We start from the raw sequence: 13,230 nt of genomic DNA, 5'->3' as shown, positions 1-13,230 counted from the left end.
TGACTTAGAATCTTACCGTAACTGACTCTGAGAAAAAAAAGACAATGTTCAAAGTTAGAGCTGTTAGCAAAATATGTTATGAGACTTGCACTTCAATATTTGGGTTATTGTCTTAATCTTGCTGTTGTACCTTATTTAAACTGTTTCTTGTTCCATAACCTTCGAACTTTAAACTACAGTGGGTTCAGCACAGGTTCTGCATTCCTGAACGGGATTAGCTGATAAGAATCAGAATTGTCTTGCAGCATAAACATAACCACTGTTTTTGGACATTATCTCTGGACAGTTGTTCAAGGTAAAAGAGCTTTTAGAAGTACCAGATTCTGTGTTATTATTCCACAGCTTAAACAAGAACTTACAGCTAGACTTCATCCTGCTCATGTAAAAACTCATTATGCTCTGATCTAGAAAGAGCGAGGATTGCCATCACAGTGTTTGCTTTTCATTAGTTGGTTTTCAGTGTCATATTAAAATGGCCTTTGGTAAACAATGTTGCACAATGCTGGTTGTGAATAGGATCAGTGTAATTACCGAAAATACAGTTTTTACCAGTATACAGATACAGAATATGAGGAGTTCACTAACTTATTCCTGGTCCTTTTTATCAGAAAATTGCATTCTGAACAGATTTCTGTTTGTTTTTTGACCTGGGCTGGGTACCTTTACCGCAGCTACAATGGTTGTACATAATGTTGTCAAAACCTTGGATAAGAAACTGAGCTGTGTTGCTCGGTTTTTTACCTGTTAAAAGTGTTTGATACAGTAGATCACTCAATCTTGCTGAAAACATGAATAGTTCACTACCTTATTGTTTCTATTATCAGCTGCCAGGGGGAAACTGTGAGGTCTGCACTGCTCAGGTGTGTTAAGCTGTTAAAAAGGTCTCATCAGTTACAATTCCTTTTTCCAGAACTGTTTTCCAGGGAGTTTATTCTGTTGATACCTGGTTTCTATTTACACAGAGTGTAGATCATAAGATATAATAAAATCAGCATTGTTCTTGAAATATTCTATACCTCTTTGTTTATAAAATGCATTTATGTATATTGATTTTTTTTTATGTTCTGGTGCATTTTCAGACATAATTCTAGATAACGATTTCCTTGTTGTCCGTGGTGGAAATCTGTTTCTGCTCATATTGCTGGATTCAATTCATGCTGTAATGGCCTCAGTCTAGATTGTAATAAATCAAATTATTTTATAATGTGTACAATGAAATAACCTAATTGATGTTATCTGAGCAGTAGCCCTGCTTGTATTGGGGATAGCCTGCCTTTTTTATCACCACAGGGACCAGCGTAGCGGCAGCATAGTGACAGAGGTCTGTGAGGTGTATAACGCTGCACTGGTTGATGATCTCACTGAGCAGTGATACACACCCTCATCCAAGTGGAGGATAGACAGAGCCAGAGGGGTTGCCACCCCACACTATCTCTCGACAATGTTTGGCTGACACCAAACTTTCACACCCGAGTCACTGACATGTCTAGCAACAGTGCAGATTAGAGCGTTTAAATCATGGAAAACTCAACACCAACAAGGATGAGGTAACTACACTCTATACTCTCCGTGTCTATTCTGCTTTCGGCCCCAGAGCTGTGTGCTGACTGTCAGGTGGATCAGGTAGACAGCCTCCTTTATATCCTCTAGCTGTAGGATAGGATTTCACCAGAGACAGTACCCCTGCTGTTCCCTATTGTTGGGCTTTTTTGCCTGCAGATGTCCATTCTGTCTGGCAACGGGGTACCAAGCCTGGTTGCCATGTGTGGCTCAGTAGTTCCGTTGCCGAGTTGTCTGCACTGACCTTCATTCTTCTGCTAAAGTGATTATTTTCCTGTTGTCAACGCTACAGAGCAGGATTGCTATATTTGACTAGTTGCGTAGTACTATTACAGTACAGAACTACTCCGGTTGTAAATCATATCGTCAAAGACTTGGATGAGATTTGTTGACCTGTAAAAAGCATTTTATATAGTAGATCACCCAGTGTTGTTGAAAACGTTGTCTTCGTTGGGTCTGGCCAGGAATACTTGCCTCTGGTTTGAAAATTACCTTAGCGACTGAACCCAGCAAACTGATTGGATTAAATCTAAATTTTTTGTAGTCTACAAAGCAGTTCCAAAGGGTTCCATTTTGGGTCCTATATTGTTCCCTCTATATTCATGAAACCTGTAACTATGTGAGATATTGTACATATAATTTGTATGCTGTTGACACAGTTCTATACTCTGCATCTCCCTCTCTTGAATAGGTTGCACAGGGAACACCTGCTGTCTGAATTCTAACTGTTACAAAACTCACATAGGTTGTTACTAATTACCAATAAAACTAAGTATATGCTATTTTCTACGTCACCCAACCAAGTGTAAAATGACCCCAAAATGACTACCCTAAAAGATTTGTTTATAGAATGCGTTAATTCCTACAAATACCTTTCAATTTGGTTACTTGAAAATCTGTCTTAAAACACACGTTACACTGTTGGTGAGGAAGCTAAATATTAAAACTTGTTTCTTTTATAGGAACAAATCATGTCCGTCACATTAGCATAGAAAGAATATTGTGCAAGAAACATTCACGATTTCTGCTAGATTATGGTGATGTGCTATATGTAACTAACAGTAAAATGAGTATTTAATCAATCAATCAATAAGTAATATTTGTTTTATATAGCCCCTTTTACAACAGCTGTGGTCACAAAGTGCTTTTATAGACACCCAGCTTGAAACCCCAAAGAGCAAGCAACAACATAGTTGATGCACAGTGTCCAGGAAGAACTCCCTAATAGGTTGGAACTTAAGGAGAAAAGTAATGTAACTAAACAGAGTAACAGAGACAATGCAACACAGAAGGTATGAAAAGAGACAGGTATGAGAGAGAAACACTAATTAATAATGAATTTAAAATCCCTAACCTGTGCAGGTGTATGGGTCGTATATGTTTATCACACATAGGATAGGGTAGCAGTGAATACGTCATAAACAGAAGTAATGTGATGAGTGTGTTTGTGGAGTGTGTGTGTATGCAGAATTTAGTATGTGAGCATACAGTATACCCAATACTGACGGGATAGTGCGAAAAGAGACTTTTGAGAATCTTTAATTTGGCAGCATCGCTTGGATGGCTGAGGTCATTGACTATGCCTCTTGTAGAGGTCTTGAAGACTCAGACAAAAGGTGTGGGTGGGAGCACCGGTGAATGGGATCAGGGTGGGACAGTCTTGGGTGACAGGAAGCGTGGCCTCATGATGAACTCAGCTATTTGAACCACCCTGTCATGCCCCTTGTGATCATCAGCTAAACGCTGATGAAGCCTTTCAAGATGATGGGGCATCTGTGGAATGTTTGGAGGATCGGAGGGCCCATGACAGATACTGTAAGCTTCCTAAAGGCTCTGATGTGTTCTGTTCACAACTGTCTGGGTCTGTGTGGACCAAGTTAGTTTTGTTGGTGATGTGGACCTGTGGAACTGACAACTCTATCCCAGGGCTGAGCAGACCTCTGGGCTCGAGGGATGCATTGGGATTTTGGAATTCAACAGAGGGAAGCACATTTGTTTTGTAATATATACAATGTTTGTCAAAATCGATTTACAGTAAGTGTCAGTTCTAAAAACATTTACAGGTCACAAAACATTCAGTAAAATCACTTTAAATCTAGTTCTATTCTATTTTTTAAGAGTAGATTGGACTGTTTTTTGTTTTCTTTTTTCTAATTTCCTGTGGGCCACAATGAATTGAATTTGACCCACTGGCCTTTTAGTTTTTTCCAACCCTGCTCTACCCTCTCCACTTCAGCTTTGTCAGTGTGCATGTGGGCCTTTTAGTTCCTCCCTTTCCTAAAGTACAGATCAGCTCCTTTGTCTTGCTGATTTTGAGGGAAAGATAGTGCTAGATTGGTTCCTGTATCCCCCCCCCCCCCCACACACACACACACACACACACACGCACACACAAGCACTAACCTTAACCTCACTGTAAACATTGGATAAGAATTAGTGGACTGCGTTTTTTTTATTGCTTCACTGGCCTTTTGATATGGGGGTTTGAAAAGCCTTTAACATGCATGGGTTTTAATTGTAATTTTTTTAACCTTTTGTTTTGTATTGACTGTAAAACCACTCACTATTCAACACTTCCTCTCACTTCCTGACCTGTTTAAAGCATATAGGCCGTTTTCTGTGCTGTCTAAACGTGTGTTTATGGTGGGGAACCACTGTTTGGATGTTCTGTGTGCATTGATGCCGGGATGGAATCTTGTGATCTTTGGGGCAAGGCCACTCAACATCAAGGATTTCACCCACGGCACTAAGGCCAATCAAGCAAAATAGCCTATTACATCTTCCCGAAACAACAAAACACACTTACGGTTTAAAACACTGATGCAATAACTGTAGAAAAGTGATGTTGACTCTGTGTGGCCCCATGCCTAGTGACTAAGAAATTATGTCCCACCAATATTATGTCCCTATACTTCTGTTGAACTTGAACTAACTCTTTGGTCCACAGCTGTTGCAGGTAGATACATGTAATCCATTCTAACAGCCACTTATGTTTGTTATCAGCCAAAAATCTTTCCCCCCAAATATACCATAAAATAAGACACAGCATACACAGGCATTGTCTATTAATACATTTATTACTAGTGACTAGAATGCAATCTGGTTTGCCTTTTATTGCTCAACTAACACAAATATTCTGCTGCTAATTTAAGGTCAGAATGTTACCGTGGTAATAAAGAGTACAACCTGCATTGATGGCTGAGAATATTTCGACAATTGCGAGTTTGCACTTTAGTCAGACTAACATTGAAGATCCATCCGAAGGATGTTATGTTGCAACAAAACAATATAAATATCCAATAAACAAGAAAATGAAGTCTCAGCTAAGGATATTTTCTAATTATAATATGTACAAATGATCAGCGGCAGGGATTCTAAAGACGAATCTGTTACGTAAACTCCACGTTACGTAACTTCTACGTACTTTCCGCAGCCTTTGACTGCTACTGCGTGCGTTGTTGAATAGAATTATGAGGGACACGGAGTTACGCTATGAAATTAAATTACAGAAATACTTTGAAACCAGCTGTGGATTTTATTGATACGTGACTACAGAAAACATTTTGCTGTATAAATTGTAATGAAACACTGTATAGCGCCCTGTGACCGCGATTTTATTTTGTTTCATCCAGCCAGAGGTTATCAAGTCCACTTAGGTCGTAAGGATTATATTTTTTGGGGGTATGTGCACACATTGGGTCAGGCGACCATGAAATTCGTATGTATTGTGGAGAGGTGTAAAAAATACCAACTACTGAGCTGGGTTCGGGAAGTTTCTAATGATTAGGTTAATGGAGTTGATCAATGAAATGAGAAAGGTCACTTGTTAATTATAAACTCTTCACCTGGTCAGTTTACTCTTTATTAGAGACTTACACAGCCAAGTACATACTCTTTCTAGTTTTTACACCTCTGATTCTATGTATGTATGTACTGTATGTGTTTATGTATTGTGGCACAAATGCACCCTTTCCAGCTTCAGCGTCAAGCTAACTTCCCAGGGAAAGCCCAGGAGCTGCAAATTTGTGCCTTTGAAAGCAGCCCAGCTACTATCCCTGAACACAGGTCCCAATCAGGCCTCATCAAGAGGAGGATATAAGGACCCAAGGAAAGCAGCTCCGGGCAGCAGGAAGACAGGAATGAGAGAAGACTGGGCAGCTGTACTCCGTCCCACAGGATTTTACATTTCAGTTTTGATTGTGTTTCTTCTGCCACTTCCTGTTAATACAGATGTGCTCAAAAGTTTGCATACCCTTGGAGAATTGGTCATATATGTACCATTTGTAAAGAAAACATGATTGAACAGGAAAAACATGTCTTTTATTTCTTAGTTGGATTCACATTCAATTGTAGGTCATAACATAATGGCACAATCATAAAACAAAACATGGCAACAGAGAAAAAAAGTCTGCATACCCTTAGTTCTTAATACTGTGTATTGCCTCCTTTAGCATCAATGACAGCGTGCAGTCTTTTGTAACACATTGATCAGGGGCATTTGGGTGATGTCTGTTATTATGATTTAAAAAGGAGCCAAACAACCACATGATAATAAATGGCTTCATATGATCACTATCCTTAAATAAAAGACAGTTTTTTTGCATGATCAGTCATATTTTCAAAATCAATGCCAAAATGTCACAATTTCTGCCAGTGTATGCCAACTTATAAGCACAGCTGTAAATGTCCTTGCAGGCCCATAACACTGCCACTGGGTCAGTTCCCTGTGTGTCTCCCATTACAATATGTAGTTCTTACTTCACCACTCCCCCATACAAACTATGGTGAATACCATATTCCAAATGTCTCTGGCCCATATTTAGTCTTTAATGTTACTGTCATACCTTCCACTGCTTTTCTCGAGTGTAACCATTATCTTTTTATTAAAGGGCAGAGTAGCAGATCGTAATGTGCAGCAATGTGCTGACTTTTTGAAACCTTTAACTACAGTTACTGGCAGCTTGGTAATTATTGGTATAGCCTCAACATATCCTATCACAGGAGTTCTAAATGGCATCTTGAAGTGTAACGCCACAAGGCTTAATAGTGGAACCTCTTCTTTGCAACACTTATCTCTACCCAGATGTTTGAATTACAACTAGTACGTTAAAAGAGGTAAGAACAATATTTACTGTGTCCAAAGTTAACAGAAATGTGCCAACTAAGTTATCTAGTTTAGTAATCTTTCCCTGTGCTGAAAACCATCAAGAAGAGTTTGGTGACAGGTAGAGTGTGTAAAATTCTGGCTTCATTCTGTATACACTGCATATATCTTAGTGAAACAGATGGGTTGTTTTTATTAGATGGGTGACTGTATTTAATATGCTGCTGTATGAGACGGGTTGCTGTATTAAATGGGTGACTGTATTTAATATGCTGCTCTATGAGACGGGTTGCTGTATTAAATGGGTTGTTTCATTAGATGGGTGACTGTATTTAATATGCTTCTGTATGAGACGGGTTGCTGTATTAAATGGGTTGTTTTATTAGATGGGTGACTGTATTTAATATGCTTCTGTATGAGACGGGTTGCTGTATTAGATGGGTGGCCATAAGATGATTCGGTGGCTGTATTAGATAGGTTGTTGTATGGGGTTCTAACCTTGGTATTTTTTTCTCCCTTTGTTCTTGCTACTTTAAAGGTCTTAGAGAAAGATGAATTGGATAAGTTTGGGCTTGCTAACAGCCTTGGTGAACCACTGGTTTTTGTTGTCTTTCTTTAAACATTGTGTAAAAAGAGCTGAGTGTGTGTGTGTAGGTGTATGTGTGTGTGCGCGCAAATGGATACATGGGAGCAGGCATGTAATGTCTGTGTGTGTATATAAGTATGATGATTCTGGTAAAGGTTAATCCCCTGTGTTGTTTAATTTACGATATTTAATGTCATGTCATCAGTTGGTTTGCTAAGCAACTACTATTCCAGTCTGGATGCATAGTCAACAGAGAGGCTGAAAGCCTCTGGTCTGGTTGGCTAGTTTAACCCAATGGCTTCATAACAGTTCTGCCAAATGAATAAATCTATTCAAACTAAATAGAGTTGCTAAACCAGTATTACTAAAATATCATGAATCTATCTAATGAAAATATCTAATCTATCTAATGAAAATTGATCATTAATTAGCTATAATAACAATGATGATACTAACAGAATATAAACCATTTATCTCGTTTGCTAGGTTTCATGATTGTTTAAAGGTGTTATCAACTTGTATAAGGGTGTGTGAAACATGATGTTAATAGAGTTCGCAGTTTTCGGTCATTCGCTCTGGATGTGGTTGCCAAAATCTTATAATGTGCCATTACAAAATAAGATAGAAAATGATTATAACAAATCTAAAATGTGGCTATGTGACAGTCTGCGCTGACAATGTCAGGCACCAGGGCTGAGGCCCCTCCTGAAAACACACTTTGTCTGGGGAGGGAGTGGTGTGGCAGAGGTCAACTGTAATCTGCAACCTGCCGGTACCTGAATGGCTCATGGGAAGTTATTGTTCAAACAGAACACCGTGACGTTGCTAAGTACAGTGTTGTTGAATGGTTGGCCAGTGTACTGATGTTTCTTGACTTTCCTCTAGTCCTAGGAAAGATCAGCTAATTCCGGCTTCTGACATGGAGCCTACCACGGGGGAGGTGGAGGGAGCAGCTGAAATTACAGGTGGAACACGCCTGTCTTCTTTCTTTTCAAATGACTGACATGTCTAAAGCATTGTTTATAGACAAACATGCCGATCAAATCATTCATTTACAATTCACTGTACCTGTACATTGTTTCCACGTACCAAACCAGATATGAATACAAGGGCATACATTCACAGCCAAGTCTTCCAAAAAAAACGTTTAAGTCAGTAACTTTGTGGGGGTTTCAGGGAAGAAAAAGTCCCGGTTCAAGCTGCTGAAGAGTCGCCTGTTTAGTCGTCTGAAGAGGAAGGACATCGAAGGGCTGATGAAGCAGAGCCAGTCTGCCAGTGATGTCACCGCTGATGTCACAGCTCAGAGTGAAGTCTCTGAGGATGACTGTCTGTAAGGATCTCTTTCACATACTGGAAGTATACAGCACTGTGTCTATAAGTAGCATACCCACAGGGAAATGCTGTGTTTATGTAGTAAACATGTTTGGGGCCCGTGTTACTTACAGGGCCAGTCTGGGGACACTGGGATCTAGAGCCATGTCACATGACAGCATCTTCCTGGCTGAGCAATCGCAGAGCTCCGCCGAGCCAACTAGGGTTCTGTCTCAGGAGAATGTACACGAAAAGATACGAGAACTGCAGGTTAGGGCCCTGGTTGGGAGTTCCTTGTAGTCTAAATTACTATTGTTATTGGTCATGGGGTGTACTATTCACACATGTACTTTTGTCATTGGGCAGCTAAAACTGCAGCAAAAAAACATCCACCTTGGCCCTCCTCCACTGCTGATCACTGGGAAGAGAATGGAAGATTCTGGAGGCACCTCTGAGGATGATGGTTTGCCCCAGAGCCCTCCTGAGATCTCATTCCATGACAGAGCAGATCACGGGTCCTCCTACAAGGTGATTAGGGCGGATTATTCCATATTAGCCAAACAATATTTTTCATTGGTAAATTACAGCCATTATTCGTTTCTAAACCCATGCCAAAATGTGTAGAATTGCAGCAAATGTCTTTGTGTTGGGGTGGGCGTGGATTTTAGTGCATTGACCTGGAATCCAGTGATGCAGACCATTACAATGAATTCAGGAATTTATATGGACTCCAGCCTCTGCTGAAAGCCCCAGCCTTAATCGAATTACTATCAGCCTTAATCTAATTACGGTTACATATTAATATATTATATCAAGCGGATTTCCTATTTGAGATGTGTATATATAGCATCTTTGTTTTAGGTATTAGTAGCCTACCCTTTTGTCAAACAAAAGCAATGTAACCATTATCTACATCATCACCATCATCACCATTCATCCTTACTGTTCCACCTCGTGTTCCTGTCGGACTGACCCCCTCTCCCTCCTTTCCATTCCCAGTTCACTGACACTCAAAGGCACCACAGCTCACTGAGTTTGGCAGGGACAGGGAGTGAAGAGGAGGAGCAGGTGATGGAACTTCCCGTCTGAGACCCAAACATTCCCATACTCCTCATCCTAACAACATTCACACAAAAACATCCCTTACATCTTTTGATCTGATCGTTGTTTTTCTTCTTTCTCCTGATTGTCTCTCCCAGCCGTCCTCCCGTCCTCTTTCCCCAATCACTGCTCCCCTCTGTGATCTGGGACCCTCCCCTGCGGCGGACTTCAGCTGTCCAGCCCAGTACACTCCCAGCCTGGACAGCTCTGCTGCTCGCCACCGCATGTCTGTAAAACCCAGGAACCAGAGAGCCAGCACCAAGGGAAGGAAAGGACCTCCGGTAAGATGTCACTGTATGACGTCAAATCGAAATAATACAGTGGCTACTGGGCAGCATTTGACTCTCCAATACTTACAGTGAAATATGAGACCATGGTTTAAGCAGGTGTGTGTCTTTCCTGTGCTATTAGAGATCAAGTAGACCTGGCTCAGAGAGCCTGAGTGACCTGGACCAGCCCCTGTCTGAAAGGGAAGAAGAGCAGGAGGAAGTTGAAGATGAGGGGAAAGGGGAGGACAGGGAGCAACCTTTACCTTCATCTCCAAAAGACACTGAGGAGATACTTTGGCAATCAGCGCCCCCCGTTGGTCAGATAGAGGTATCACGGAGACAAGAGACCTCTGAGCTAGAGGGACACATCACCACTAACCCTCTCTACCTCCAGGCTTTGCCCTTCATGGCAGACCTCATTTCTTTACCGGAGCCAATTGCCAAGAGCACTCTCCTGGACACTCCCAGCCTGCTCACCCCCATTTCAACTGCAGTAGATGAGCCCCAGATGCTCCAAAAACCCCCCAGTCAAGAAAAGAAAGAAATGCTGGCCTATACATTCCAAGGAAGTAGGCTTAGGTCTACATCTGAAAAGACACTCTCCAGGCCTCTCAGTCCTGTCTGTACATCAGATATTGTCGCTAACAAAAGAGACAGTTTGAGAAGCGACATGCAGAATGTTAGCCAAGAAGACTCAAGCAACTCTCCCCAACACACTGCTTTCTCTATCCCTGCCCAGCACTTTGGAAAACCAACACCAAAACCTTTCTCAGATAAAGAGCTTGTCAGAGAAATGAGAACAGTTCTACCTTTTGGCATTCATAAAGACAACCCCAAACTGGATCTGATGCAGTTGAGTCCACCTTCTGGCCAAGAAGACAAACTGTCTGGATCGCACAGTTTCCCCATCTCCTCCAAGAGACAACATCCCAAAATGACCACTGGAAGTGGCCACACAGGGACCAGAGATGGAGAGATGAATGGAGAAGACAGAGAAGGGGAGGGTTTGATAGCCAACAAAGTGAAACTAGAGGAACCCACTTCTAAAGCCCTGATAGGGACCCAATCACATCCCTCACCCCAGGAGAGGATATTCCGTGATACAGGACTGAGGGGGGGAGAGAAATGTGATGTACAAATTGAGATAAAGGAGGAGAACGAGCAGGAGAAGAGTGCTTTCGGAGTGAAGCTACGCACCACTTCCCATTCTCTGAAGTATCGCTCGGAAAGGGACCAGGAAGTCGGGATTCAGCGTTACAGTGCGGAGGTCCTTACCAGGTCAACAGCAGGACCAGTCAAAGGCGAATTAGACACAGGTTTTGAGATCAGCGATGTCTTGGCCAATAAGGCTTCGAAGAAGCAACTTTCACAAGTTACTGGCTGCACCCCTTCCTCCATGGCCACCCCGCCATTCACGACTCACAGAATCAGACAGAAAGACATGCAAAAACCACTGAAACTAAGCGGTATGTGCTCTAGAAAAGTGGTTCTCATCTCCAAGCCTGGAAATCCGAAGTACTGGTAATTTTCTATTTTACCCGTTAGTAACCTACATTCACCTGGTGTCCCAGGTCTAAATCAATTTATGGTTAAGGGCTAGAATGAAAACCGGCTCTTTGTCCAGAGACCTGGAGTTGAGAACCACTGCTCAACAACATCATCAAGGAGTTGGAATTAATCATCTTTTAGTTCAACCATGACTGCACTAACTAGTTAGACTAATACTGTTTTCTAACTCACTCGTGATACAATACTTTGTCTCTAATGTAGGTCCTCTTCCAACTTTATGTATTAATCTCCAGGCCCTGTCTTGGTTCCTTCCATAGATAATGTTGATACTGAGCTTCTAGTAGATGCCTTTCTAGACCCGGGTAACATATCACTTCTGAAGCACTTAACACTTCTCTCAAAACACTTTGTATTAAAACTGTAATGACCACTTGAACTGGAGTGGGCCATTTTCCCTCCAATCAAAATTGCATCTGTACAATAATATTTAAATCAATATGCTGGCCAAACTAAAGTTACCACAACATAAATAAGGATAATTTAATGAAATGAATAAATAGTTATTTTCAAATATGTTGTCACTGATTGCTCCTCAGATAATGGCTCCTACTCCAGACCTGCTCTGGAGCTCCTGAGAGGGACAGAGAGCCTTGAGTCCACTGGGTCGGCTGGATCAGAGCCTGTCTGGATGTCCATGGCCCGGGAGAAAACCAGGAGTCTCCTACAGAATCTTTCTCCAGAGTCAGAGCCTAGGACAGGGGGGAAAACAACACCCCAGCCGACCCCATCCCCACGTCAAACTCTGACCTCGGCCCCACAACCTAGATTCCAGCCAACAGCTCTGCAATCAATGCCGCCTCCATCACAATCACAGCCAGGCACACAAACAGCTTCACAAAAACAAACCTCCCACAGCGAAGTACAGCCGCCCCCTCAACCAATACCAACCACCAGAACAAACCTATGGGGATTGCAATTGACAGCTAAGCTCAAAACATCACCCTCAGAACAGCCAGACACGCAGCCTGCGTTACAAACGGCACAGCAAGTGACAACTCAACAGACCACACAACTCTCCTGCCAGCCTCACTTGCCAACTTTAGGAGTGTCAAAAACATCCTCCACTTATGTAAAGAGAGCTGAGAAGATGCCTGTGGAGAAATGGGCCGACAGCACACTATTACCTGGGACTAAGGTAAATATTTGACTTGTTAAAGCTTTGTGGCCCAGCTAGGGCAGGAGCTTTTCCCGGTCAGGTCAGGTAGTATGGAAAATGTCCTGGCCCGAACAGAGTAAGTCAGGATTTTCTAACTAAGATATGATATGAACGGTTCAGGTGGTAATCTGTTATCTATGTGTTTTTATCTAAGATGGAATCTAGCAGTGGTCAAGCTGAGATTGACATAGAAAAGACGGAGATGTCTTGTTTATCCTCCCCTTTGTCATCATATCCGTCATCATCGCCACAACGAGTCCAGCCAACCTGGATGGAGCTTGCCAAAAGGAAATCTCTGGCCTGGAGCAACAAAACTAAGGACTAAAAGAAATGCTTATGTGTGGTAGTGTGTGTGATTGTGTGTGTGTACGAGGCCGATAAGAGGGTTGCTACGGAGAGTATGCATTAGACTAATCAAATAATGAATTGTTTCTGACTGTATTCTTTTGAACTACTTGATTCAAAGAATATGTTGAAAACTTATTTTGCAATTCTGTACTCTTCTAACCACTATTATTCATTTTGTAATTAGTCTCAATGTTTGTCTCCAATAAATACAGTATCTATAGTAAAG

At 41.7% G+C, this 13,230-nt stretch overlaps 1 protein-coding gene across 1 annotated transcript; it reads left to right on the top strand.

The window, feature by feature from the left end:
- The first annotated feature begins 830 nt into the window (after positions 1–830).
- cracdlb (cracd like b) lies at positions 831–13,229 on the top strand. Its single transcript, XM_034289789.1, has 11 exons — positions 831–860; positions 8,136–8,215; positions 8,427–8,580; positions 8,696–8,831; positions 8,928–9,089; positions 9,561–9,629; positions 9,761–9,943; positions 10,074–11,397; positions 11,734–11,802; positions 12,037–12,635; positions 12,811–13,229. Exons 2-11 carry the CDS (start codon positions 8,170–8,172, stop codon positions 12,979–12,981), a joined length of 2,913 nt encoding a protein of 970 aa, XP_034145680.1. The 5' UTR covers positions 831–860; positions 8,136–8,169; the 3' UTR covers positions 12,982–13,229.
- Position 13,230: the final 1 nt, after the last annotated feature.

This window comes from Esox lucius, chromosome 22, assembly GCF_011004845.1.
Source record: "Esox lucius isolate fEsoLuc1 chromosome 22, fEsoLuc1.pri, whole genome shotgun sequence".
Taxonomy (NCBI): domain Eukaryota; kingdom Metazoa; phylum Chordata; class Actinopteri; order Esociformes; family Esocidae; genus Esox; species Esox lucius.
The sequence above is the reverse complement of the archived record's forward strand: the minus strand, read 5'-3'. Positions and strand labels throughout refer to the sequence as shown.

Excerpts from the sequence above, each read along its gene's own strand:
- cracdlb (XM_034289789.1), top strand. The coding sequence starts at position 8,170 with ATGGAGCCTACCACGGGGGAGGTGGAGGGAGCAGCTGAAATTACAG. Across the intron at positions 9,944-10,073 it reads AGGGAAGGAAAGGACCTCCG|AGATCAAGTAGACCTGGCTC; the intron begins GTAAGATGTCAC and ends CTGTGCTATTAG. Across the intron at positions 12,636-12,810 it reads CACTATTACCTGGGACTAAG|ATGGAATCTAGCAGTGGTCA; the intron begins GTAAATATTTGA and ends TTTTTATCTAAG.